This window comes from Mustela lutreola, chromosome 15 (assembly GCF_030435805.1).
Source record: "Mustela lutreola isolate mMusLut2 chromosome 15, mMusLut2.pri, whole genome shotgun sequence".
In the NCBI taxonomy this organism is placed as follows: Eukaryota; Metazoa; Chordata; class Mammalia; order Carnivora; family Mustelidae; genus Mustela; species Mustela lutreola.
The window spans coordinates 59,164,629-59,191,508 of record NC_081304.1 but is presented as its reverse complement, the minus strand read 5'-3'; the positions used below and the strand labels follow the sequence as shown (position 1 = coordinate 59,191,508).

Below are 26,880 nucleotides of genomic sequence, written 5' to 3'. Positions count from 1 at the left end.
CCTCCCGACAACGTGGCGGCTGCCCCCCATCCCCAGAGCAAGGGATTCGGGAGCCCACTTTGGAAGCCACAGTTCCTTGCCCTTGGAGTTGATGGTCCCTCTGTCATTCTGCTGTATCCCCGTCCCAACCCAGGCCAGTGCCGGGTGGGAAAGCACTGCCCTAGGGCAGGAGTGATGAGAGCTGACAATACTTGGAGGCCATCCTGAAGGCTGGTGACGTGTCTGGAATTGGAAAGCGGGTGAATGTATCTTGGGGGACACGTGCTTGACAACATTTTACAAAGGGGCCCCTGAACAATCACGTTCCAGATGCTGGCTCTGGGCTCCGAGCCCCATGAAGTTGCAGGTATGGCAGATCCGTAAGTTCAACGGTGGCCAGGCCTTGGGGTTGGTGGCGGGTCTGAGGTGAGCTGCAGGGAGCTGGCCCCAGGAATCTGGGAGGCCGGAGGCCAGAGAGGGCAGATCCCAGGGGCAGGACTAAAGCAGAGGACGGGATTGGATCGCGTGATTGCTACCATGTGTGAGGAAGGGAACTGGCATGGGGAGGCATCGGTGCAGGTAAGGGGGGTCCAGAAGCTTGCTGGAGACAGGTCTGGTGTCCACAGAGGTGTCTAGGCTGGAGACACCAACAGGAGAGCCTTGAAAGTGGCCCAGGTGTGGCCCAGTGATGAGGCGTGCCTGTGAGACGCGGTGGGAAGGAAGCAGCCGGGACAGTCCCTGCCATTGGAGGAGGCGGAAGGAAGATCCCAGCACCACTGGACAGACAGGCTGATGAGTAGGGCTGAGCCCAAGTGCCAAGCTCAGACCTCCAGGGAGATGGGGGGGGAGGGCCTCTGGGTGGCTGGGCTGAGTCAGGAGAAGCAAGTGCTTCTGGCAGGGGTGAGGCCCCAGAGAAGAGAAGGAAGGGCCCTGGAGGCTGGGGGAGCCCCAGGAATCAGGGCAGGGAAGCCGAGCAGCAGAATGCGGGCTGCTCTCCGATCTGAGCTCCATCGCCCTTATCTGGAGAGCGGGTTCAATGCCCGGCTCAGAGGGTTATTGCCAAAGTTAAGTGAGAGGCTGGGTGAAAAGCGCTTAGCACGGGGCCTGGGACGCACTAGGTGCTTGGCATCTGCTAGCACAGCTAACAATCTGGATCCTTCTTCTCATCACTAGAGCACAGCCTACAGAGTTGGGTCAGCCCCCCACCCCCACCCCATCCTGGGGCCTGTGAATGCCAGGAAGGGGTCAGGACAGCAGAGCACGCCTCTCCCCATCTCCCGGAGGGTGGTCAGCATCTCCCCTGGGATAGAACTGGGGGCCTGGCGTGTTGGCTGTGTGAAGGCGGCCCCTCCACTTCTGTGTAGAAGACCTGAGGGGTGAGACCCATCACCCTTCGCCCACCCTGGCTCAGAACACTTGCAAATTTGGGATCAGCCTGCCTGGCTCTTGCCCCAGGTCCCCTAGGGTCTGGACTGCCACTCACAGCGTCGGAATCCTGGGGGTAGGCCCCGGGGTGGGGGGTCAGCAAAGTCAGGCACCTGGAAAGCATCTTCAGGAGGTGACTGAGCTGGGGCGCCTGGGTGGCTCAGTGGGTTGAGCCTCTGTCTTGGACTCAGGTCGTGATCTCGGGGTCCTGGGATTGAGCCCTGCAAGGGGCTCTCTGCTTGGCAGGGAACCTGCTTCCTCCTCTCTCTCTGCCTGCCTCTCTGCCTACTTGTGATCGCGCTCTCTCTCTCTCTCTCTCTCTCTGTGAAATAAAATCTTAAAAAAAAAAAAAAAAAAAGGCGATTGGGCTGATGAACAGAAGGTAGGGTGCTGACTTCTGAAGAGGGCGCCCTGTGGCTCCCCAAATCTAGAAGCTGAGCAGGGCCGGAGGGGAGGTGAAGCAGGAGAGGCTAAGGGAGTGCCTTGGGGTTGGGGACTCAGTGCTGGGAGCTCCCACAAGGGAAAACGGTGCCCCTCATAGTCCCTGCTGCTGGGCTAGAGAGAACTTTCTCCGTCCTGGCTTCTCAGCATTGGACCAGCCAGGATTTGGGGACCCGGACCTGCACTCCTCTTTCCCACTTTTATCTAGAGGTGTCTGTTTAGAAAAAATTAAAACGCCCCGTTCCCCAGTTTTACTGAGCTGAGGAACAGACCAAGAGGCCAAGGGCAATCATGGGTAGCGCTTCATGGCAGGGGCGGGCTGTGCGCCGAGGACCTCACTGCACCAGGGACCGGGATGCCTCGAGGCAGTTACTGCTCCCAATTGTGAGCTGAGAAGCAGAGCTCCCACAAGATGCACTCTGACCTCCAGCCACGGGACCTACCACCGCGCCGCCCGCCTGGCTCTCTAGCGCCTCCTGCCACGCCCTCGCCCGGGCGCCCACTTGCCCCACTCCCACGACTTTGCAAGGCTCTGTCCAACCACGAAGGGCTCAAGTCTCTGACCCCCTCCTCTCTGCCTCCTTCCCCCCCTGCCTGCTCCAGTCCATGACCTCCTTCTGTCCTACGGCATCCCCTGCTTCCTCCCACCTCGCCCTTCCTCTCTCTCCAGCTGGCACACCAGTCGCTCTGGGCTTCCTCACCCTGCAGGCTGCAACTCAAGTGGTGTTCCAAGGAGACGCCTCTTTGAGCACCCCGTCTACACCCACAAAGAGGCGCACCGTGCTGCCACTGTCTTTGCTTGCTGCAACCATCGTCATCCTCGTGATCTGCATTCCTTCCCTTCCTGTGGTCCACGGTCCCCACTGCAAGGACCCCAGTGTCCCCGAGGGCCAGGACATCACACTCGCAGCCTTTCCAACGCTGCTTGGCACCCAGGGAGAGCCAGGTAACTATTTGTTGGAAGAAATCGAGGGGGAGTGAAGAAGGAGTCGGGATTTGAACCTCGGTCCGCTCAGGAATCTAGTGCGCCTATCCACGCAAACATACGGCCTCCTTAGCTGGCCGGGGAAGAGCTCTTTATAGATTTGGAAGAACACAAAACTGCCAAAGTGCTCCCCTCTGAGGAGTATATGGAATGAGATGGGGAGGGAACTTCTTTTTTTTCACCATATGCATTTCTATATTTATTTGAATTTTTATAAGGTACATGTACTCCTTTCATAATCTAAAAAGTGATGCATGCAGAATTAGGAGATTCTACCCCTTCTCAGTGAACTCTCCTTAACCCCTTCGATCCAGATGCGTTACCTGGCACACACCTTCCTCAGCTGATTTCTCCCTCCGGCCAATGGCTGAGAACATCAGCACAGCCTCAAACCATCTGCTCCTACGCAGAACCAAGCTAAAAGAAGGGTTATTTGAGAAACATTCTTGGAAGCAGTGCTTCTGGGCCCAGCAAGACATCAGAGTCACCTGGGAGGTTTCCTGAAGTGCAGCCCCCCACCCCTCCAAGGGCCTGCCCCCGGGACTCAGTGGGCTGGGTTCTTTCGTTTAGAGCCCTTCCCAGAAGTTCCTGTGGGGCGATCCCCCGAGAGAACCACCAGATTAAGTGACACCCCGCTAGAGATCTCTACCACACTCCTCGGATCAGCCCAGGCCCCGGGGTGGAATTTCGCATCCAACTCTTAACAGCTTCTGCACTGTTCCGGGCTTAACCATCTTGACTCTAGTACCTGTCACCTCCCCCTTCTCCTCACCCTTCCCCGTTGGGGGCCCTGAGTCAGAGGGAGCCAGCAATGGCTCATCAATACTGCAGCTGAGGTCCTTCTGGCAGCGGCCTCTTGAACATGTGAACATCGGCAGAAGCAAAGCCAAGAACAGATGCCCCATGCAGCTGCCTCTGAGAAGCATCAGTGAGGCTCAGGGTCAGGAAAATCTGACTTCCCCAAAGAACCAGAGCTTTTTGCTCCTTTATAAGAAAGAACTAGGTAGCGGACCATTTCCCTTTTTGCCCTGTCTACCAGTTAGTTCAGAGATGGTATGTTCCCTCATACCTACTGCATCTGCTCTGGCCTTTTTTTTTTTTTTTTTTTTTTTAATCTTTGGTCTCTTTCCATTCTCCTACCTGATTATTGGCAAAGCTGTTTTGAATCTTTCTACAGAGATGGGACATAAAGAAACCCAATAAATATTTACACTGCATTTCTCATCAACAAATCTGTTAACATCACTGCCAGAGCCGAGCTCTGTCCACAACTCTATGAACCTGAACCAAGAAAGTTCCCTCCAAATTTTCCTTTCGAGAACCTCACGCTGCCCCAGACGGCCCAGGGGAGTGATCAGGACTGGGCCAAGTTGCTTCAGGGACCCTGTGCCGGTCTTTCCAGGTCTGTCGGGGACTTTGGGCAGTGCCTCCAGCCCTTCCTAGGCCCATACTTCACTACTGACTCAGAGTCCCTGGTTTCGGGGTCCCTCCAAGGCCCCTTTCAGGGCGCTTTCCCCTCTCTGGGCTGACGTGAAGAATGGTCTGACTCCCAGACCTGTCCCTACACTCCCACCCTGACTCCCTCCACACCCGCATCCCAAATAACCAGGCCACACACCAGGTTTCAAGTATCTGTCTCTTCCTTTCACTCTCTCAAAAGAAAAAAATAAATAAATTGCAGAAGGCGGCAGCATCTCCAGTCTTCCCCTGGCTCCCAGGCGCCCGACCCCCAACCCTTGCCCCCCACCCTCCCTCCCACGCTCCCACTCCCTAGAACCATCCCTCCCCGTTCCCAAAAAAAATAAAATAGAATAAAATAAAACAAAGTAAAATAAAAAGTAAATCCCAGGGAAAAAAAAAAAGCCACAGTTAGACCTTCCACTCATGCAAACCGGCAAAGAAAAAAGGTGGGGGGCACGTGGAAGGCAGGGGGCCCACAGGAGCGTCCCCCCACTTATCCCCCCAAAAGACCACCTTTGAGAAGAAAAAAAATGGGAAAAAATAAATGCTAAACCAAGGGACCTGGGGAGTTCTGATGGGGGCAGGGGGGCCCCAGGCCTTGCCTCAGGAGGGAGAGGAGGCCTGTGGCCCTGCATCCCTGCGTCGGGCTGCTCCTCGAGGGGGCCCTGACTTCTGGAATGTGTGTGGGAGAAGGTGGGGAGGGCAGGCGGCCCCCGCTGGGTTGTGTGTGCGTTGGGGGAGGGCAGGGGCTCCGGTCCTCAGGAGCACAGGCTCGGGACCAGGAGCCTGGCTCCCCCCCCTCAGACCCCAGGTTCCCGGGGTTCCGGAGCCCAGTTCTGGGGTGCGGGGATACATGCAGGGGAGTGTCCCCCCTCCAGGGCTGGATCCAGTTAGAAAGGAAATAAATAAGAAGGGACGGGAGGGAGGCTAGGGGGCGTGAAGGGCTTGGGCAATTCAGTCCAGACCAAAGGGCCGGCGGGAGGGAGGCGGGGCGAGTCCAGGCCACGCCAGGGCCGGAGTCAGAGTCTCTCTCGGGCCGGGACCCAGATGTAGGGGCCTGAGAGGTCCTCGATGACACGCTTCACCTTGTGGTAGATCTCCTCAAAGCTGTCGCCCTCCACGATGGCTGGGGGCGGGGGAGGGGGGCAGGCAGTGAGGCTGGACACCGAGCAAGGGAGCAAGGGTCCCCGCCCACAGGGGTCCCCTTCCCAGCGCCAGGTGGCCGCGGCCTAACCTGAGAAGCACTCTGTGAACTCCTGCTCCAGCTTGGTGGCTCTGTCGAAGGCTTTGCGGGCTTGCTCCTCCGTGATGCGCTTATTGATCTCCCTGCGGACAGCCAGAAGCGGTGCCTGTGAGCGGCCGCCACCGCCTCTTGCCAGCGTCCAGGGCCCCACACGCACGGCTCTCTTCTCATCCGGAGCCCACTGCTGGAGATGCAGCTCCCGACGGCCCCTGGGGCCACAACGGCCACCCCCGGGGCCCCCCAAGACCCATCCCCGCCTGGTGGGGCCGCTCCCGGGACCTCTCAGAGCCTCTTCCCTCCTGCCTTCGGCTCCGGGGAAGGCTCTCAGACCCCAGCTCCCAGAAGACCCAAAGGCTGGCTCGGCCCACCAGGGGTCTGCCCTGGGGGATGCTGGGAGCTGTAGTCCTGGCCAGGCCCAGGTGGGAGAGGAAAGGAAAGGCCTGGGACTCCCTGCGTGCTCTGGGCTCCAGCTCCCGGGGCAGTTCCCCTGCAGGGCTGCCAGAGCTGCTGTCTCGGGTGCGGAGGGAAGAGCTCAGCAGAGGCCCTCTGAGGCCCAGGGCCTCGGGTTGGGGGCTGAGGGGAGGCCCCCTGGGACCATACTCACAGCACATTCTCCAGGGAGCGGGGGCGGATGAAGATGGCGATAGGGTGCAGGTGGGCCGCCTGCAGCCGCCGCACGGCATTGGCCGAGACGTCGAGGATGCAGTGCTTCCCCTGGGGGCGGGCAGGGTGGGCGGAGGGGGGCCGGCAGGGGGCGGGCAAGGACAGACAGAGGTGCCGGGACAGGACACAGGACACGGGACGTGGAAAGGTGGGGGATGGGAGGTTGGCCAAAGGGGCAGTGATGCGGATGTGAAAAGATAGGTGAGCAGGGAGTCAAGGTGGGAAGGGGTTACGGACAGACAGAGTGAAAGACAGAGAGAAAAAGGAAGGGACAGAGGGAGAGTGAGGGGAGAAGCCAGCACAGGAGGAGGGGGTTGGAGGGAACGAGAGAGGAGTGAGGGACAAGGCACAAACGGGGGGGGGGGGGGCAGAAGATGGGGCAGAGCAAGGCCAGAGGGGTGGCCGGGAGCAGGGTGGCGTGTGGAGGGCAGGGACAGGAGAAAGCAAGGGGAAAGGAGAGAGGAAGTAGGATGGATGGGCAGACAGGACAGACAGATGGAAGAAACAAGGAGAGACAGGTGGGAGGGAGGAGAGGCAGATGGAGAAAGGAGCCATGGAGAGACAGAGGGCAGGGTGAGGGGCAGTGCGGGGGAAAAGGAGGAGGCAGAGGAGCAGGAGAAGGGGGTACAGACCCCAGGAACAGGCCAGGGCAAAGGGCCACAGGGGAGCAGGACAGAAGGAGGGACCAAGTTGGGGAGGCCAAGCCACCAAGGGCAAAGCCGGAGGGAGAGAGGCAAAATGGGGCAAAGAGGAGGGAAGGGGAGGAGAGGGGACAGATGGTGGCAAGGAGTTTGGGGTCAGGAAGCAAGCGAGGGAGGGAGGCAGGGGGAGCAGGCAGTCAGACAGAGTTGCCCAAGAGGAGAAGGACGTGGAGGAGGGAGTGGAGACCCAGCGGGGAAAGAGACAGAGAAAGAGAGTTAGAGAGAGCTGGGGGGGGCCATGGGGTAGGGAGAGGGGAGAAGGAAGAGGCTGGGTGCCCGCGGGTCCTACCTGCTCGGCCACCTCCCGCACGGACTGGACGCTCGTCCCGTAGAGATGGCTGTTGTACTGGCCGGCCTCGATGAATTTGTGCGCCTGGATGTCCTTCTCCATTTTCTCCCGGGAGGACACGAAGTGGTAGTCCCGGCCATCTATCTCATACTCCCGCTTGGGCCGCGTGGTATCTGCCAGGAAGTCACGCCACCCCCCAAAGATCTAACCATCCCTCCAGCCTCAAGCCTGCCAGCATCCACCACCACAGCGCCAGCTTGGGGGCTGCTGGGGAGACCATGACTGTGGGGTCAGGGAGGGTAGCACCACCGCCCCCAGCCCCCACCGGTCCCCTGCCCGGGTCCCCGACCTGGAACGCGGCTGAGAAGCACCCCTGCTCTGAGAACCCTGCGTCCTCCTGCACCCCAACCTGTCCTCCTGCACCCCAACCTCCACTGGCCACTCTGCCAGAGGCCCCACCCCACAGCCCCTGGGCCCCGCCCTCACCACCTTGCCCCACCCCAGGGCCCACCGCACTCACGGGGTACACAGGATCCAAACTTGTCGGGGAACTCCGAGAGCAGGTCATCATTGGCTCGGTCCTTGGTGGGCCCAAGGATGATGATGGGGCGAGCGTAGTGCACTGAGGACAGAGAGCCAGCTGAGGCGGACTGCGGGGCAGGGAGCAGCGGGGGGCCAGGGCCAGAGACCCGGGACCAGGGACTGGGGCCAGGGCTGGGGCCTTACCTTCCATCTGCGTCACTGTCTCGTAGCTCAGAACGGAGTCTTCTCGACCTAGCGGGAGGCAGGGCATCTGGGAGGGGCTCTCAGACAGGGCACTCGGGGCCCTGTATCACCTTCCCGAGGATATGGAGAGCTCAGGGCTCCCTCACCCGGCCGGCCCAGCTGACCCTACCTACCCTGTGATCCAGAGCTGGAGCCCCAATCCTGTGAAGAGAGAGCAGGCCACGTGGTTGGTGGAATGCCCCCGGCCATGAGGCTCCCCCTCTCCTCCCTCCAAGCTTATTGCCCCCACCTACCTTGGCCTTTAACCTTGACCACTCCCGCCGTTCAACCCTGTGGGGGACATGGAGGATGGGAGGGTAGGGAGATGGCCAGCATGGGGCCCTGCTCCAAAGGCTCGCAGGAGGGACAGTGCCCAGCAGACGGACCTCCAAGGAGTAAGAGGGCAGGCCCAGGCCCTCCCCGCTGCCCCCCAAGCCCCACCCCAGGGGCCGCTGGGACCTGAGCTCCTGCAGCAGGAAGCCTACAGGCCCCAGGAGCCTTACCGCCGTTTGCTGGGGATGAAGCCGATGTCATCGGTCTCGCTGTCGGAGTGGACCCGCCGCGCCTGCCACCACTCCTCGTCGCTGGCGTCAATCACATGCAGCACGTCCCCGAAACGGAAGCTCAGGGCCTGGCTCAGGAAGCCACAGTCCTTGGTTTTGTCATAGTCAAACAGGGCCCTGGAGGGTGGGCAGCCAGTGGTCAGAGATGGGCGGAGGACCCGGCGCCCCGAGACCCTGCCAGGGCCCCCAGACCAGGGCTCTGCATCAGAGCCCAGTGGCCGACAGCCCTCCCACCAGGGTCGCGGACTGCGGGGAACCCACGGTGTGTGGACCGCGGTCTGCAGCGCCCATGCAGAGTACAGCCACAGGGGTGAGAAAGAAAAAGACCAAATTCCGGCCAGGCCAAGAAAAGAAAGGACCACCAAGGCAGCTGCGGGACTGAAGAGGAGACAGTCTGGTATCCCCGGGAGCCAGTGCAGACCGAGCCAGGAAGCCCCTGAAGTCCAGCAGGGAGAGAATGGCCAAGCCAGACCCGCCTGGAGGCAGGAGCCGAGTGGACAGTTAGCGGCACCCGTCAGCGAACGAGGAACACAGATTCAGCAAGACCACGGGGAGTCCAGTTCGGGACGTGCTAAATGTGAAGTGCCCGTGGGACATCCCAGGGGACATGTCCAGAAAGCAGATGGCCAGAAATGCAGGTCTGAACCTGCGGGAGAAGGTCAGGCCAGAGTGGACCGTGCTGAGGACAGCTATAGCCTCGGCAGGGAGCGGGGAGGCCATGGGAGCTGTAGGACAGGAGCCCAGGGTGGGGAGGGCCGGGGGCGAGGAGCCACAGTGCCCACGGTAGTCCACACAGCCTCAAGGCCCCTCTCTGCCAGCCAGTGACCTCTGCATCGCCGGACTGCGGAGGTTCCAGGCAAAGGGCCAGGGTGACCGGGCCAGAAGGCATGAGGGGTACTCAGTATGGAGGGAGCCAGAGGCAAGCAAGGGTTGAGGGGGAAGAGCAGAGAACCAGGAGGGGCAGAGTCCAGGGAAACGTCCGACCTGATGTAGAAACCCCGTTTGGGGTTGCTCCGCAAGGAGGCGGTCCCCGAGCCCAGGCTGCTGTTCATGAGCTGCTCCCGAAGATCGTGGATCTTGGCCTCGAATCGACTGTACTCTGGGGAAGGACAAGAAGGTTCCTGAGCTCCGGCCCCGGCCCACTGCCACCGAAGCGGCCGGCTGAGGGGATGCTGTTCCCAGGACCATCCTTGCCCACACGGTGGGGAGCGGCATGCCTGGTACCTTCTGGTTTATACTGAGCGATGATGGTGACCGTCTGCCCCGCGTTCTTCAAGGCGATGGCCGCCTGCTCGTGGCTGGCACTGCGAAGGTCGACGCCGTTCACCTAGGGAGAGGGGAGCGGCTGAGCAGCCGCAGCTGGGGGCCTGGCTCCGGCCCGAGGCGGGGAAGGGCACAGGGCCGGCCTTCCCTCACCGCCTTCCCTCACCGAGAGGATCTGGTCCCCCTTCCGCAGTTCCCCGCTGAGGTCCGCGGGACCGCCTGCCAGGATGAAGGAGATGAAGATGCCCTCGCCGTCCTCGCCGCCCACGATGTTGAAACCCAGGCCCGTGGAGCCCCGGTGGATGACGATCCGTCTCGGGTCCCGGGGCACGTCCTCCTCCCCAAGCAGGTCCTTGGCCACTGGGGAGTAGCGCCGAGGGGAAGTTGGGGTCATGGCCGTGGGGTAGTCGGTACCCAGGTAACTGCTGTGACTGATCTCGTTGTCCAGGTGCTGGGAATAGGCTAGAAGAAGACGTGGGAGGAAGCGTGGGGCCGAGCTTCGGGATGGGCGGTGCCCACCAGCCCACCTTCTCCCTCAGGAACCAGGGGAGCAAACTCAGAGGGAGGAGACAGGATTTCGCCAGGGCCCAGGAGGGGGGAAGGGGGCGTCCCATCCCAGCAATGCTGGAGGACAGGAATTCACGGGGGCTGGTTCTCCCAGGGGGTCGTCTGTTTGAGGGTTACATGTCCTGGGTGTGCCCAGGGTGGTCAGGTCAAGGGGACCATGAATACCAGGCCTTGGGGGCTTTCTTTCAGGTTCTGTTTCTCAAATCTCTTAATCTATAAAATCCCTCTCTCTCTCTCTCTCTCTCTCTCTCTCTCCCTTTTTTTCCTTCTCTTGGCCATCATTGGTTGGGAAAACTAGGTCATTTGTCTAATAGAATTTCCCACTTTCTATTAGGCAGATTCTAATGGGGAAATCACGGCTGGCATCTTTGATGGTGTTAACATATGCCCGTTTCTCCTGTAAGCTGGTGATTTGTTCTAGAGACTTCGACAGACTCTAGTTCCATTTTTCCTGGCACAAACACTTCGTAGGCGACACGGTAGGAAAAAAACAGCTATGCGGCGGGAGGCAAAACTATCTGGTCGTCTTAGGTGAGACTAACTGGCAAGTTCAAGGTGTGGCCAGCTGACCCCCTCATTATTATCTCCCCGGCAGCCTTTCACCCAGGAGCTTGAGTGGCCACTGAGGGCCACTGCCTGGTTCTGTTTTTTTGCTGGGGACAGCAAAATAGGATATTCTATTTTTTTTTTTTTTCGGAGGAAGGAGCACTTATCAGGAGGAATTATGCTACAAAAAAGAACCTTCCCTGGGCTGCCTGGCTGCCTCAGTCGGCAGAGCGTGCAACTCCTGATCTAGGGGTTGTCAGTTTGAGCCCCACATTGTGTGTAGAGCCTAGTAAAAAATAAATAAATAAAAATTTTAAAAATGGGACGTCTGGTGGCTCAGATGGTGAAGCATCTGCCTTCGGCTCATGTCACGATCTCCAGGGTCCTGGGATGGAGCCCCACACTGGGCTCCCTGCTCAGCAGGGAGCCTGCTTTTCTCTCTCTCCAATAAATAAAAATCTAAAAAATGATAGTAATAAAAATAAAAAGCATTTTGCCATTATCAACTGTTTGGTAATTCTGAGATGTGGTTTGTCCAAAAAAGCGAGTAGACACGCTTCCCTCTCTCCCTGCATTTGCCAGGTGTCCTAATGGAGAGGCCCCCAGCACGCTCCAAGGGTGCCCAATTACTCTCAAGCAACATTATAATCTCACAGACTTTCATATAGTGAATGAGTTCTGACTGACTCGCCAGAAGGAGCCCCTCCTGGGTCTTTAACCCAGCAATCTTGGCTCTCTCCATTGCTTTCTAGGCCAAGACTGAGAACTGGCCCCTTCTCCAAGGAGCCTGGGTCCCTCTTGGTAGGATAACTACCATTCATTGCGTTAAGGAAAACATCTGTGTTCCTAGTTTACTACACTTTCACGTGAAAACAGAAGCTGAATTTGCTCCGTCTTTTCCCAGCGTCTAGCTGAAACAATTTTATGATGTTAGTCCTTCGATTATTGAATACAACGCATCGTATTAAAAAGTTTCCCAATACATGGGGTGCCTGGGTGGCTCAGTGGGTTAAAGCCTCTGCCTCCGGCTCGGGTCATGATCCCAGGGTCCTGGGATTGAGCCCTGCAGCATCAAGCTCTCTGCTCCGGGGGGAGCCTGCTTCCCTTCCTCTCTCTCTGCCTGCCTCTCTGCCTACTTGTGATCTCTGTCTGTCAAATAAATAAATAAAATCTTTAAAAAAAAAAGTTTCCCAATACAAAACCACCTTAAGTTTTTCTGGAACAAATCCCACTTTGAGACAATGTTATTCCCCCAACCTGCTGCTGTTTGGTCTATGACTGTGTCCCTAAAACTTCCACGTCTCTCTTCAGAAGGAACATGGGGCCTATGTTTTCCTTCTCTGATGTTACCTTTGTGACCATCTGAAATGCCCTCATATGATGAAACATGAACTTTCTTTATCTTTTTTCTTGCTCAGAAGGAACGTAAGAATTATCTATTTCCTGAAAATTTGAAAAAAATGAGCCACAAAACTGTCTGGGCCTTGTGCCTCCTGGGCAAGAGACCACAGACGATCTTTTCTAGGTCCTCCGAGGTGACCGGTCTTTCCATCTATGCTCCAACCACAGAACAAGAGAGAGAGTTTCTATCTGGTGGTCACCGGGATGTCCCGGGGGTCACTGGGATGGGCCATGGGGAGCTGTGAGGGGTGGAGGGTGCTCACAGGTCGTGATGTCTGGGGGAGCATAGCTGTCACTCAGGTAGGCGTTGCTGGGCTTGGCCACCTTCAGGTAGACCACATCATACGTGTTCTTCAGGGCTGCCACGGCATCCTCGTGCATGACATCCTCCAGCCCCACGCTGTTGACCTGGGGCCAAGGACAGAGAGCTCAGACAGAGCCGGAAACAGCCCCGAGATAGCCGCACCCTGGGAATGGTGGTGCGGAAGGCGGGGCCTGCCCGGGCAGGGAGGCGAGCCCCAGGTGCCGGCTGGCAGAGGGATGGAGGTCCTCACCGCTAGAATCTTGTCCCCGATCTGCAGCCTCCCGTCCTTGTGGGCGGCACCCCCTTCGATGATCTTCGTCACGTAGATGCTGTTATCTCCGGGGATATGCTGGTTCCCTACACCCCCTGCGATGCTGAAGCCAAGACCTGGGTGGCAGGCAGGGCAGAGGTGGGCGCTCTGGGCCGGGGGCCGGGGAGCAGGCCTGGGGGCGGGGGTTCCAGCTGGGGTGGGGGCGGGGAGATGAGCCTGGATTACTACCTTTAGGGCCTTTGATGAGCTTGATCTCCACGAGCTTCTCCGCCGGGGGCTTCCGGCGCATGACGTAGAGGCGGACAATGGAGCCTGCCTCCTTGAGGGCCTCCACCGCAGCTGAGTGGGTCACCTCCCGCACATCCACTTCATTTACGAACAAGATGCTGTCGTTGACCCTGAGGGCGGCAAAGTGGGCCTGAGCCAGGGGCTTTGTGCTGCCCCAGTCCTCCCTTTCCAGGGAACCAGCACCCTAACCCCTGTATCCCCTCCCCACCTGAGGCGGCCATCCTGGGCCGCAGCCCCGCCAGGAATGATCTTGGTGATGAAGATGGATGGGTCGTCTCCAATGTGCGGGTTGTCAGTGCCACCTGCGATGCTGAAGCCCAGACCTGAGTTGCCCTGGGCAGGACGAGGGGAGGAGCGTCAGCCCTCCACCCTGCCCGCTCCAGGCAGGGTGACTGGGGGCAGGGGCGCACACAGGGGTTGGGGAGCTGTGACCAGAGCAGGAAGGGACAAGGCTAAGACATGGCACTCACTACACACAGGCACAGAGTCAAGCACCGACAGGGAAGCGGGGGGTGGGGACCTCGGAGCGGGGAGCCTGCTCACCCTTTCCAATGTGATCTCCTCGTATTCCATCTCCCCCTCTGTCCCGTTCACCTGCAACTCCAGCACGGACCAGAAACACAACAACAGTGAGACAGACATCCCTGCCTGAGAGCCTGCTCCCACCCTGCGCTGGGACCCAGGCCTTCCCTCTCTCCCTCCTTCCTTCTGCAAGGGGCCCAAAATCTAAACAACTCACATATCCCGGGGCTTCTAGGGTGTCTGTGTTGACAATCACAGGAGGAGAATTGGCCTGTGAGGGGGAAGGAGATGACAAGCTGCCTGAGCCTTGGCTCAAGAGGAAGCCCGTCGTCCTCGGGGTGGGGGTGGGGGGTCCCCACCATCCTGGCTACCCCTTCAGCCTCTTAACCAAGCCTGCTCTCAAACCCCTCAAGGACCCAGCTCAGTCTCTACCACAGACACACACGCACCTGGGCCAGGCGCTCGCTATGCCCAGCCCAGGCCCCCTGCACGTGGAAGGAGGTGTCTGAGAAAGCGGGAAGGGAGGGAGAGACAGCCAGATGGGGGAGCAGCAGATGGTAAAGAGTGGGGGGGGGCAGGCAAAGGGGGGAGCTTCTCACCGGATGTAACACCTCAGGCTGCCACTGCCTTATGTGCTACACACACCCCAGTGCTTCAATGTCCACCGGGTCCTGCCCCCTCCCGCCCCCCCCCGTTCTAGCCCCCCACCCAGTCCCTGTCGGCCTAGATACACCCAGAAACCTTGAGAACCCTCCCTCGGATCTGCCCCTCACCTTCACACACATCTGCCCTAAATCCTGGGTGCCCGAAATCCGGGGTTCCCCTAGCTGCAGGCCCCTCCCTCCTTCTCCCCCACCCGCCAACCAATCCGCCCCTTCCTCTGAGGACTCTGTTGCCTAGCAACGGTATCTAAGCCCAGCCAAGGCCTGGGGAGACCCACCTCCAGAAGGCCCTGTCACCAGGACAACGGGAGGGGGGAGATGGGCGTGGCCTAGGGGCCACCAGAGTCCCCAGGGCAGAAGGGATCCACTAGCCCCGCCTCTCCTGCCCTGGGCCCCGCCCCCCGGGAGCCCGGCCAGAGCAGTCCGGGCTGAGGAGGTTTGTGCGCGCAGCGCATCCTGAACAGCCCCTTCGGCCCTCCGGTACGCCCCTCACCCTACGCAGAGTGCACAGCACGTCAGGAAGGGGGAGTGGTGAGAGACATCCGGGTCCTATCTCTCAGCTACTCCCCCCCCCTTCATTCAGGAAAGGGTTAAAGTGGGGCGTGCCCCAGTCCTGACGTCAGTCGCCTCCACAACGCAGCAGGGTCTCTAGGCTCTGGGGCGGGGCCAGCTTCGGCTGGTCCTAGGGGCTTCCCCAATTGCCAGGGCAACCGCAGCCCCGTCTCCATGGCAATGGGGGAGGCGGCCAAGCGCTTCCTTCCGGGGTCCCCAACCTGTCTCCTCCTTAAACCAATATTTATTTGGAGCCTACCAAGCCAAGGCGCTCGTCCTGGATTCCCCAGACTCTTCCATCCTCCCCTCCCCTCTCCCACCGCGATCACCACACACTGCTTCTCAAGCTCCGTCACAGATCTCAATTCGTACCCCTCCATCTACTAACGCCACCAACCTCCGACCCTTCCAATCTCAGCAAACACTGTTATCCAACCAATGGCCACTGACTGCCAAATCTGATTCCACACGGTCGTTCTCCATCCCACCGCCCATCCTCAATCCCCCGCCCATCACTAGCCTAGAGCCTCCTTCCCCAGAAGCCTCCTCCTCAGCTACCTTCATCTGCCTCCCACCCCTCTCTCTACAGCATCCCACACCCTCTCTCTGTATCCCTGTCCCACCCTGCAGTTTCCACCTTCCAAAGCAGCCCTTGTCCTCTGCCCACTTTCAGTCCCTATCTCCGCTCCAGCCCCATTCCCCCTCAGTGTCCATCCTAAGTTCTGACTCCCTGGAGAGATAAGCACCACTCTCCCTCATCCCAGCTTCAAACCCTCCAGATTGTCCCCAAATCACAGTCCTTCGTTCTCAACTCCCTCTGCAAACCAAGGCTTCTCCTGTCCCCCAGCTCGGGCCTGGATCCCAAAAGATACCCAGCTGGCTCAGGGCCTCCAGTCGCTTCCCTTGCTTCCTGAGTCCTGATCCCAACACCCACTAGCCTGAGCCCACTACCACCTGGCACACCTCCCTCTCCTACGCCCCTCCCCAGGGACGTCATGGTCCCATCCCACAAAGAGCATGTCCGGTTGGCCTTCCTTGACTCCCTGGCTCACAGCACATTCCACGCTGTCTTCTCTCCTCCAGGGCCTTCCTTCTGGTCCCTTCCATCAGCTCTTTCTGGGCCCTGACTTCATAGCCTTGCCCTGTCCAACCCCTGCCCCCAAGGCCTCTGACCCTTGCATGGTCTCCCCATTCTGCTCCAGGCCACAGAATGGTTTCTCTTCCCTCAGAACTCCTCCTCACCCCAGAACCTTCAGCCGCCCCCTCCCTGCCTCCTCATTCCCAGGCTCAGAAAACCTCCTCTGGGTCTCCTCTGGTGAAATGTCAGCAGCCTCCCCCTCCCCCGGGCATCCCACAGGATTCTGGAATCCCACCTCTGCCCCCATAGCCCGCCTGGTGTCTCCCTTCCTCCCCATCCTGTGCCCCCACGGGAGGAGACTGAAGGGGAAGCAGCAGCAGAGTGGGCTGGAGAAGGGAAGGTCCCAGAAACAGGGTCTCCCCAGGGACCAGAGAGGGAAAACATAATGTGAGTATAGGGGAGGAGGAGATGGGGAAGGAAACAGGTGGTGGCGAGCAATAACGGGGGACAGGAGGGACCCGAAAAGGGAAAGCGCGGTGGGGGAAGGATGCGAGAGAGGGGTGGCTGGGACTGGGACGGGGAGAAGGACCAGGGAAGGGCACCTGGGAGAGGGAGAACTAGCAGCCTGAGCAGGAGGACTGAGCAGCGCGGAGGGCCTGAGCTGGGGCTCGGGGAGGGAGCAGGAGAGTGCGTGGGAGGAAGAGAGAGAAAGCATCCAGAAGCAGCAGCCAGCCAGCCAGTCAGCCAGCGGGAGGGAAAGACAGGGAGGAGGGGAGCAGAGGCTGGGGCCAGACCAAAGCAGAAAGGCCCCACGACTGGGAGCCTCCGACCAGACAGATGGAAAGGGCTGTAGACTCGGGGACACGGAGAGCTAGGCCCAGAAGCCGGAAGTGGGGGGAGGAGGCGGATGAGGGACTAGAGCAAATGAGGGCAGCAGAAGCTGGGAACAGAGCTCAGGCCGCAGAAAACGGAAATGGAGATGAGAGTGTGAAGGAATGCAGAGGGCCTGGGGTGGGGGGCATCCTGGGGGCGCACCCATCTCGGCACACGCGTGCGTGCACACACTCAGGCACACGTACCCTGGCTGTAAGCTCTACGCCCACTCCCACTGGTCTGGCCTCTGTTTTTTTCCTGGGTGGGAACGAGGTGTCTCCGGGGGGGCCCCCCCAAGGGCCCCCTCCCCAGGCCCCAGGAGCCCAAGCCTCAGGCGCCCCATCCCAGCCTCCTCCCAGCTACAGCTCTCGCCCTACCGGCCCTTGGGGGTGCTGGCGCTCCGAGGCTCCAAGGGCCGCACTGGGGAGGATGCCGCCTGAGTCTCCTACCTTGAGGGGAGTGAGGTGGGCGTGGCCCACGACCCCTTGGACGGCCTCGAGGTGGGACAAGTTCCTCTCCGCCACGTGCATCAGCTCGGGGGCGTTTACCTGGTTGGGGAGGTGGGCCGGGCTGTGCTCCAGAGGGGGCGTGTCTTCATCTTGGTAGCGGTATTTCTGGGGATGGGGACGGAGGCGTCACGGGGATGGCCCAGGACCTCCGGCTCCAGGCTGCCCGCCAGGCCGCCTCCTCTGCCCCCACCCCCGCCAGTGCAGTGCGGAAGGCCCCAGGGCCTGACCAGATCCTCCCCCTCCCTCTCCTCCAGCCCCATTGGCTCCCCACTCGCCACCCTCCCCCAGCCCCTCTCCTGCTAGGACGCCACCGCTCTCCTCCGTGGGCCCCAAATCCCAGTCCCTCTCCCCAACGCCCCCCTGCACATCCCCCATGTCCCAGGCGCTCCCCCACTGCCGGCCCCGCCTTCCACCTGGCACACCCCACTTCCGGCCTCCTTTTCTCCAGCCCCACCCAGGCCTTCAGGTTCAGCAGGGCCTCTGACACTCTGTACCCCCCATTACAACGCCCATCCCCAACTTCTCAGCTTCCGGAGACATCTTCACCCCACTCTTCCCATCTGTAAGCTCCTTCCTCCATACTCAAGCTCCAGCACCCTCCCCCCTACCCCATCTCACTCCCACCCCACCCTCCGGAGCCTCAGTCTCCCCACTGCAGCCTCTACCCCAGGAGTGACTGGCTCTCCAGCACTGGCGGGACAGAGGCAGGGACTGCAGTCAGGCCCTTGGACTAGCAGGTACTTGGCATCAGCCCCTCAGGCAGGACAAAGCTAAACTCATCCAGCTCATCTTCCACTGGCCCCACTGGTTCCCAAGTAGTCCGCAAAGGGGCCCCCAGGCATCTGGCCCCATCCCTACAAAGGCCCACAGTCCAGCCAGCTAATCGGATATACTAGAAGGGGATGGAGAAGGCAGGGGGAGGAACGGAGGTAGTAGGGCTCAGGAGGGGGGCAGGGATGGGTGTCGTTCCAGGTTGGCTGACTGGGGAATGGGGCAGAGCACTGAGTCTCAGAATCCATTCCTAGTCTCTCTCTGGCTTTTAGGGGTGCGAGACTCAACATGACCCCTGACTCCCTTCCCAACTATCCACCAGTCATCTCATCTGACTCCCACGCTAGCTTAACAAGGATGCCAGTAAATGAGATTAACTGGGGCCCAGAGAGAGAGGAAAAGGACAGCCGGATACAGCAGCGAAGGGCGGCAACCCTGCCTGGGTCTTCCCATACCGGCCTTGGTCCTCACACTATCCCCCTCCTCAAGAGCCAGCCCCCACAGAAGCAGACCGTCCCGAAACTCCAAGCTCAGGGAAGGAGGGGGAGGGTACCACAGGCAGGGCTCCCCCAGAGGCAGGAGAAGACAGAAGACACCCCCCTACACACACACACACACACACACACACCCCACCTGACACACAAGTAAAAGAAGGCAGAAATCCCCTCTCAAGAAAAACATCCGAAAAGCTGAGCACCCCAGCCCTGAGAGGGCAACAGTTACAAGATCCAACTAGAGGAAGCTTATCAAGGTCAATGCCTGATGCTCAAGCAAGATTCTGAAAATGAAAATTCGGAGGATGTAACCCAAGTTCAACCATAGCTTGGGTGGGGGGCGCAGCAGAACAGGTTTGGGACTTGCAGCCAGCCACAAGAAGGCTCTCCCACCCAGGACAGAGAGGTGAGAGACGAGAAGTTCCCCTAAGAAGGAAAACAGGGGCTCATCAGGATACACTCCGTTTTCTGGGCCACAGACTTGGAAAGAGAATCCTGAGCTCCAGATTTCAAGACCAGCCTTTGGGCGCAAAAAGTAGAGAAGGAGGAAAAGTGAAGGGTCAGCGAGAGTAAACTGAAAAGCGCCCCCCACCCACCCAGAGGCTGGGCCATCTTGGATAACAGAACCCCACGACCTGAAGGAGGGTGTTCACTGCACACCCTGAAATGATGGTCTGCAGCCTGAATAGTGCCCCAGAACTGAGGGTCCAGGGGAAAGGGGAGGAAGCAGCTCCCCTCTGTACTTCCCAGGAGTCCCATAACCTTCCTGGTGGGGGGGGGGGGCGTGGGGGGGAGCGCAGCTTCTAGTTTCTCCAAGTCTGGGGAGGGTTCAAACCCCCTGCCCTTCCACTTTCAGCCCACCTCACAGAGAAAAATCCCTGAATCTGATGAAGAAATGTCAGGGTGCACATATAGCATATGGGATGGCAAAAATTCGTTGTTTATTCTAGAGAAGAAAATGAAGGTAAAATTTTATCCCCGTGAGACTGCAAACACCTCTCCCTGCCCCCAACCCAATGGGGGTGGGGGACTGTCTAGGACTGGGGAGGAGACTCCCCTGCATTAGAAGACAATGTGAGGGAAATGGGATACAGGTTCCAGAATGTGGCTGAAGGAGATTAGGGCCCAAGTTCAGTCCTGGGAAATTTTCAGATAACTGTACATGTAGTAAGGGTTGGGAGGGCAGGGAGGAAACGTCTGGAGGGGTGGGGGGAGGGTAATTCCCAAACTGGGAACTGGGAGTGGGGGATCCGGGTCAGCACCCCTCCGTCCCAGATTACAGGACCACTGAAGCAGGACAGGCAGGAAAGGAGGGTCCCCTCTTTTACCCTACTGGGACTCAGCCGGAAGGGCTATAGCTCAGATGCCATTGGGACCAAGTCTGAACCCCCAATACGTTAGGGCATAGGCAAGTAAAAGGCCTGGGGATCGCTGTTGTTCCTTCCCCCTTGGTCCTCTTATCACTGGAGCCCCAGCTGTACAGAATGACCTGGAACCGGGGCTTGCACCCCAAAATAGAGGGGTGTCAGTGAAAGCGGGGATGTGGATAAGAGGGGCAACCCGCTGCGCCTGTCCGCGAGACACTGCAACCCAGAGACCCCGCGCCAAGCAGAAGGAAGAGCGACAGCACTTGAAGCTTGCACCCTGAGATTTGGGGGGTCCGGGAAGAGGGGAGCGGGGCCGGAGCCCGTACCGCGGCACGTACCACGCAGAGACACATGGAGGCGAATCTGTTCCGAGCCGACATGGAGAAGGGGAGGGGGACTTAGGGGAGGGGGCGGGTGGGAGAGCAAGGGTCCCAGGGCTGGGGGAGGGGGAGGGGCAGAGGGGCGGGGGCTGCGGCGGACGCGGCGACTGGAGGCTGCGGCCGGAGGGGGGGGGACGGCGCCTGCGCAGTGCGGGAGAGCGTCACGATGGGAGCGAGGGGGTGAGGGGAGACCCTCTTAGCCATCAACTTCCCAGGTTCCAGCTGTTTCTCTGTGGACTTCGCCTTACACAGGACACGCCTATTCCGACCCCTCTACGGACTGACCAGTTTACAGATAACAGTTCTCACCTAATTCCTGCCCCGGAAATCACCAGGCCCCTAACGACTCCCAAACCTCCCCGGCCACTCGTCTCCAGCCGACTCCGATGTGCGGGAAAGCAGCAGCACTTCTGCCTCACTGCAGAGGGACCCCCGGATGATCGAAAATGCCTCCCACAAGCCCCTCCCCGCTACTTCCCCAAACAGGGTTATTAATGTGGACAGCATCCCCCCGGATGCCGAGACATCTATTCTAACCTGCAGCCCAGCCCCACCTGCTAGCCAAGCGATGCTCTTCAAACGTTTACGGACCACCGGTGCTGGTCGTCCTCTCGAATGTAACTGCCCTTTAAATCCTCCCTTTCAAAATCATATCCCCTAATCCGCCCACAGAGACCTTGAAATTAGTGCAAATATTACTCCTGCTCTAATGCAAACATCCAAATAAACAGTCTTCAGACGCGTTTGGGGTTCCTGTCCAAATAAATCCCTGCACATAATGAGATACTCCTGATTTTCCAGTATGCCCGCCCAGGGTACCACCAGAGGGGCCCCTGGCTGGCTCAGTGGAAAGAGCTTGTAACTTTTGATCTCACAGAGTCGTGAGTTCGAGCCCCATGATGGGAGTAGAGAGTACATAAATAAGTAAATAAACTTAAAGAAAAACTTAAAATTATCTATATCTATATGTATCTCACCAACCATCAACTTCTGGGAGTCCTTAATGTATCTTAAAGCTTGACCCTCCACATTCAATTGCACTCTCTTCAATTTATTCCCAAACCTTTAAATTAGGAAATACTTCCCTATCCCTTTCCTTCACTTCCCAAGTACTCCTCTTCCTTTCTGGCTGCCCTTCCCACATCTCAACATCACCTTTATGATTCTGAATTCCAACTTTGTTAGGAGATTGCTCCCAAATATATCTATCTCCCCCACCTCCAAGCCTCAAAAAACATTCACCCAAAGATTTGGCCTGCAATTGGCAGTGACCCACAAATCTTCCGGAAGACCTCAAAACGACTGCCTCTGAGGTTTGCTTTTTCCCGCAAACGACTAACCCTGAAAGCAACTCTTCCAAATGTTCTTCCATTAAACGCCCACCTTCCCGGCTTTTAGTGCCCAGCGAGCAGTCTCCTCAAATTTGTCCCTCGGGCTTCTTTATAATGCCCACACAGGACAGAGAGGACGGACTCAGAGGCCCCAGAACCTCGCCTATGTCCCTCCCTTCCCGTTGATCGGAATCTGCTGGGTGCGCCCCCCAAGATGACCCCCAGCGCCCTAGTTTCATGTCTGGCTGGAATGCTCACTTCCCTCGGAGGTTGCCCAAGCAGAAAGGAGCCAACTTGAAATTCCTTCTAGAATAGAAAATGCACAGGCCCCGGTTCTCCACCAGCGGGCGCTGTGGCCCCTGAGACCCTCCCCCTCCCACCATTTCCTTTTTCCCTCCATTTTCCGTTTCCCTGTTGCCTGGCAACGCAGCAATCAAGGACTTTGCTGTCGCCTAGCAACCGTCTCCCTGGAACAGAGAGCTGAGGTAGGAGGTTGTGTTCTGATGAAATCTGAACAGGCCTCCATCTTAGGAAGACTGAGACGTCAGACGGCCCAGCCCTCGGATTCTCCTTCCCAAAGACCCCCCGCACCCCACAGTTCCTTAGACAACAGGCCCTCAAACCCCGTCTCCTGTCGGCACATGGGACCACGCCACGCCCCTGCCGGGTCAGCCCCGCCCTCACTTCGGTCAGGTTACCCCGCACTCAGGCCCCGCCCCTTCCCAAGGGTTGCTGCCCGCCTCCTTCGACAGAGTAAGCCAGGCCCCGCCCACCTCCCCCCCTTCCAGTCGACCACGCCTCCGTCCACTTCCCGCCCATTCGCTCCCCCGGCCTCGCCCACACTGCCCCTCCGCCACGCCCCTGTCCGCCAATGAATGAGGCCGTTGGCCACCCTGCCCCGCCCCCGGCATCCCGGCCGGGCCCAATGAGGACCACCCGGAGGGTTTAACCGCTTCGCCTCCGGGGCTCGGGCCCAAAGCCCCCGGTCTTTCCCCGCTCTCCCCCCCCCCCGTTCTGCTCCGCCCTCCGACACCCGCGCCCGGCCCTCAAGTCCGCCACGCAACTTCAGTCGTCGCCGGTTGCCATGGCAACGGCGGCAGCAGCGCGGGGAGAAGGGGGAGGGACGGGGGCGGAGTGGGAGCGAGAGGTTCTCTGAGACCAACGCCGGCAAAGACCCCGGCGCGGAGTAAGACGAGGCGATCGCTAGGCAGGCGGGAGCACGACGCGCGGGACCTGGCGCGGGCCCTCCATAAATGTTCCCTAAATTACTGCGGCAGGAATCTAAATATAGGCGATGAAAGATGGAGGACTCCCAGACGGGGCTGGGAAGCCTGAGACCGCAAAGCCTGGGCACCCCCGACCCCACCCAGCACGTTGGGCGCGGGGGGCGCTGCGGGGCGGGGGGGATGGGGAAGCAAGTGCCTCGTGCCCCCTGCTGGCTCCTCCCGGGCTACCCTCCGCTGCCCTGGATACAGGGGGACCACAACTCCCAACAGCCCCACGGACAGCGGGCCCCTTACACCGAGGGCTCTTGTGCCTCAAGGCCTTATGGGAGTTGGAGTCCCCGTCATCCCGAGACTGACAAGTTTTCCGGCCAAGGAATGTGGCAAGCCTGGGTCTCCTCCACGCCTCTGTAAAACCCCAAAGGCATGATTGATCCTCTCTGTGCAAGGCTCCTTCCCTCGGGGATGCTCGCTGTGGGCTCCATCGAAGAAGTAGGAGTCTGGATGGGAGGCGAATAAGCTCCCCCTCCCAGAAGAGCCTGCCAGCCAAGCAAGCCCCTCACCCTCGCTCGCGATCGCGTGTGCGTTCACATGTTGGAAGCAGAGCCCACACATTCCAACTGGCTTTCTGGGTACACCTGAGCAGAGGGGGCCACAGCCAGGGAATCTAAGGCTGAGGGGCAGGCTAAGGGCAGGAGACCGGAGAAGCAGAGGACCAGACAGACATTAAGGAAACCAGGCCCGAGTAAGGGAGGCACGAAAAATCCACTGACACTCCAGGGAACAGGGGAAGCAGGAGCCTGGGGAGAAAGCCTGGAGCCACAGAACTGGGGGGGTTGGGGACAAGCAAGTAGCCCGAGAGGGCATGGGGACTCGGGACCCAAAGGTCCTAGGGCTCCAGTCTCTTGCATCCATTGCTCACACGTGCACGATGCATGTGTACACACATGTGTGAGTTTGTGGCAGGGAACATGTGTGTCCTCAGCTCCCTCCCTTGAGAAGCTGCAGTTCCCACTAAATATAACCCCCTCCCCAGCCTGTGACTCACCCGGACCCCGCCTCCCCGGCCCCCACTTCCTGTCCCACCCCCCAACCCCCAGCTGCCTGCCACCCGCCCAGGCCTCCCTCCACACACCAGGCATCCAGCTTGCCAGTCCCAGAGTCTCACAGCCAAGACCTAGGTATTCTGCACCCCACCAGGAGCTCGCCTGTGCTCCCCATCCAAGATCTGCCCTTTCCAGGCTCCAGCCACAGGGACACCCTCGTCCACTCCTCTGCTGCTTGCTGCCAGCTCTGCCCTCCTCCAACTCCTTTTCACCCTGGTAACCTGAAATCCAGGTGTCCTCCCCCACCTTGATCCCCTGTGTCAGGGGTAAGAGGAACATTCCCCTCCATCTTTTCCCTCTTCTCCTCTTCCCCTTCTCCTCTTCTCCTATTCCCCCTCTTCTCCCTCTTCCTCAACAAGGGGTAGATACAGTGTGGGAGGAGACGGGGACAGTGAGCACCTGCCTGGGCCACCCCCAAATTCTGCACCACCCACCTGCTCCCCCTCCTCAAATCCCCTGTCTCCCAAAAGCTCTCCTCCTCCTCAGAGTCTGGCAACCAGGGCTGCTTCGAGCTTCTCCCTCCCATGGGAGTATCCCAGACCCTCGCCTCACCTGGTCCATTCCCTCCGAGGATCCTGTTCCAGGAGCTAGCCCTCTGACAACTCCCAACTAAACCCATTCTGTAAGATCAAACCCTAAATGACCAGTTCCCTATAATTGAGCGTACCCCAAAATGTATCTACCACAAGATGCTTGCTCTGTAGGTTGAAGGCCCACCCCTTCTCTGCCTGCCGACACCCCCAGACCATTCAGGCACAACCAATAACCGTCTACCCCCATGCCAAGAGCCCCCTGAAACTGGACAAGACACCTGGAAGCCAGTTTGTCGCCCAGGAGGGAAGAGGACCCCCTTCACACAGTCCACCTTCTAACGTACAAGAGCAGGGCTCCCTTGTGAGCCAGGCTTCTCCTTAGATAAGTCCCCTCCAACATCGTTGGTGAACCCCAAAACCCATTAGCCCCCCAAACCACAAAACAGCCCAAATTTTCCATTTCTCTACAGGTACAAAGGGATCACTCCAGGGGGCACCTGTGGCCAAACCCAGCATTATCTCAGATATGAACCCCAAAACTAAACCATGACCCCAAAATGCATCTTTTGATGCTGTCGCTCCAGGGCCCCCAGCCTGAAATGAGGCCTGCCTAACCCTTCCCCACAAACTCATACCCTCCTCCCAGGGCAAAGCCCCCCACCCCATCATGCTTACCTTGGTTGTCACTATACAGAGACAGTCCATGTTGGGGGGGCTGGCCGCGGCGGCGGGTAAGGGGCTCTGACTTCATCGGAGTTTCGTGCCTCCCCTCCGTGGGTTCTCACCCCTCCCCCCTCCGCACCCCACTTTTGCAGGGGGGGCCAGGATGGGGGGAGGGGTGAGAGGGGAAAGAGGGGTTGGAGAAGGGGAGGGGAGGGGAGCGTGGGAGGGAGGGGAAGGGGGCCCTAAAAGGGGGTCCCCAATGGAGGGGAGGGGGCTTGGGGAGCACACCCCGATTCTCAGGAGGGGCGGGGGCACCGGGGGCTGGCAGCCCCGGAGTTCGGGGGCTGGGGCATGAGCTGGGGTGGGGGTGGGGAACTGGATTTCGGGGAGCCCCGGGGGAGGGGGGGGTCTTGCCTAACGGCCAGGGGCTAGGGGCCGTGGCGGGGGAGTGGGGTGGGGGGGTTGGAGGCGGCAGCGGCCGAGGGAGCCGTGGAGCCGAGGAGGGAAGGGGAGAGAGGAGGAGAGAGGAAGCAGGGGGAGGGAGGGAGGGAGCGAGGAGCGAGGATGGGGGGGGTGCCTTGGCAGAGTTAACTGCTTCAGTGCCGGCAGGAACCCGGATAATGGGAGAGGAGAGGAGAGCAGCAGCAGAGAGGCCCTGAGGCAAAGATGGAGGCCTGGCCAGGCACCAGCGCAGACGACAGAGATCAGGAGGATGACTCCCATTTCTCAGAGGCGGAAGCACCCCGCAGTGGGGCTGGGAGCACCCATGCTCCCTTCAGTCCTGGGGCCCGGCTGCCAGGGCCTGAGGGACTCCCTGGGGGGTGGCGAGCCATCCCTCAGGAAGCCCGAGAAATGACTGTCCTGGACTCTTCAGTGTCCTCAACTGGGGCCCAGGAAAGCGGGGAAGCAGGAGGCTAGGGAGGTGGGGAGTGGAGAGGGCATTCTCTACACCCCAGACTCAGGAGTTTGTGCTCAGGGCCCCCAAGTCGCCCAAGTGAGCTCAGCCATCCCCTGCCTGCCTGCTCCCTGAGGACAGGGCCCCACCTCACCCCCTTACCTGGCTCTCCGAGATGCAGGCCTCATAATAGTCCAGGATGTCTGTCACCAGAACAGAGCTGAGTTACCCTCCCCCAGCCCTGCCTCCCAGGCCACCCCTGCCACCATCTCGCCTCCTGGTGTCTGTCCAGGGAGGAGCACCACCAGCCAGGGCAGCTGGATCCCGAGGGAGGACAGTCTAGACGCCTGACCCCTGCATAGACCCCCGCTTGCCCCATACCACCTACTCGCTCCCGACCAGCCCCCAAGTTCAGTCACTGCCCTGGGAGGCCCAGGCCACCCTTTCCATCACTGCCCTTCAGAGAATTGGGGCTACTCACCCAGCAAGGCCTGGAAGAGGTCACTGTGCAGCACGGCGAGGAGAGGGGGTGCCCATCGCAACAGTGGGGGCGCCAGGAGCCAGAGGGCTGAGCGGGGGGCTGGCGAGATGCAAGCAAGGGACGAAGGAGTGGGACAAGGAAGAGACAGAGGGACCAGGACACTCACTCACCTTCCCCAGCCTGTGCTCTTTCGACCCACATTCTATGGGAAGGTTCAGGAGAAGGGTCCCCGAATCCCAGCCCCCACCCCACCCCACTCCGCTCAGCCCCCAGGCCTTTCCTCCA

General features: G+C 59.7%; 1 protein-coding gene across 5 annotated transcripts; it reads right to left on the bottom strand.

The window, feature by feature from the left end:
- Positions 1–4,452: 4,452 nt before the first annotated feature.
- DLG4 (discs large MAGUK scaffold protein 4) lies at positions 4,453–25,679 on the bottom strand. Of its 5 annotated transcripts, none has more exons than XM_059147655.1 (20): positions 25,232–25,679; positions 17,292–17,456; positions 13,895–13,948; positions 13,699–13,758; positions 13,364–13,488; positions 13,096–13,265; positions 12,847–12,983; positions 12,556–12,700; positions 9,945–10,240; positions 9,740–9,842; positions 9,500–9,614; positions 8,456–8,632; positions 8,207–8,243; positions 8,087–8,114; positions 7,914–7,961; positions 7,708–7,809; positions 7,188–7,360; positions 6,139–6,248; positions 5,526–5,617; positions 4,453–5,417 (listed from the first exon to the last, which is right to left on the bottom strand). In XM_059147655.1, exons 1-20 carry the CDS (start codon positions 25,259–25,261, stop codon positions 5,311–5,313), a joined length of 2,274 nt encoding a protein of 757 aa, XP_059003638.1. In that variant the 5' UTR covers positions 25,262–25,679; the 3' UTR covers positions 4,453–5,310. The 5 variants fall into 5 exon arrangements, 4 of the variants coding, with proteins under 4 accessions (XP_059003638.1, XP_059003639.1, XP_059003641.1 ...); XM_059147656.1 differs by having other exon boundaries at positions 17,391–17,456; positions 25,232–25,676; XM_059147658.1 differs by having other exon boundaries at positions 13,699–13,749; positions 17,391–17,456; positions 25,232–25,676.
- Between the last annotated feature and the right edge of the window lie 1,201 nt (positions 25,680–26,880).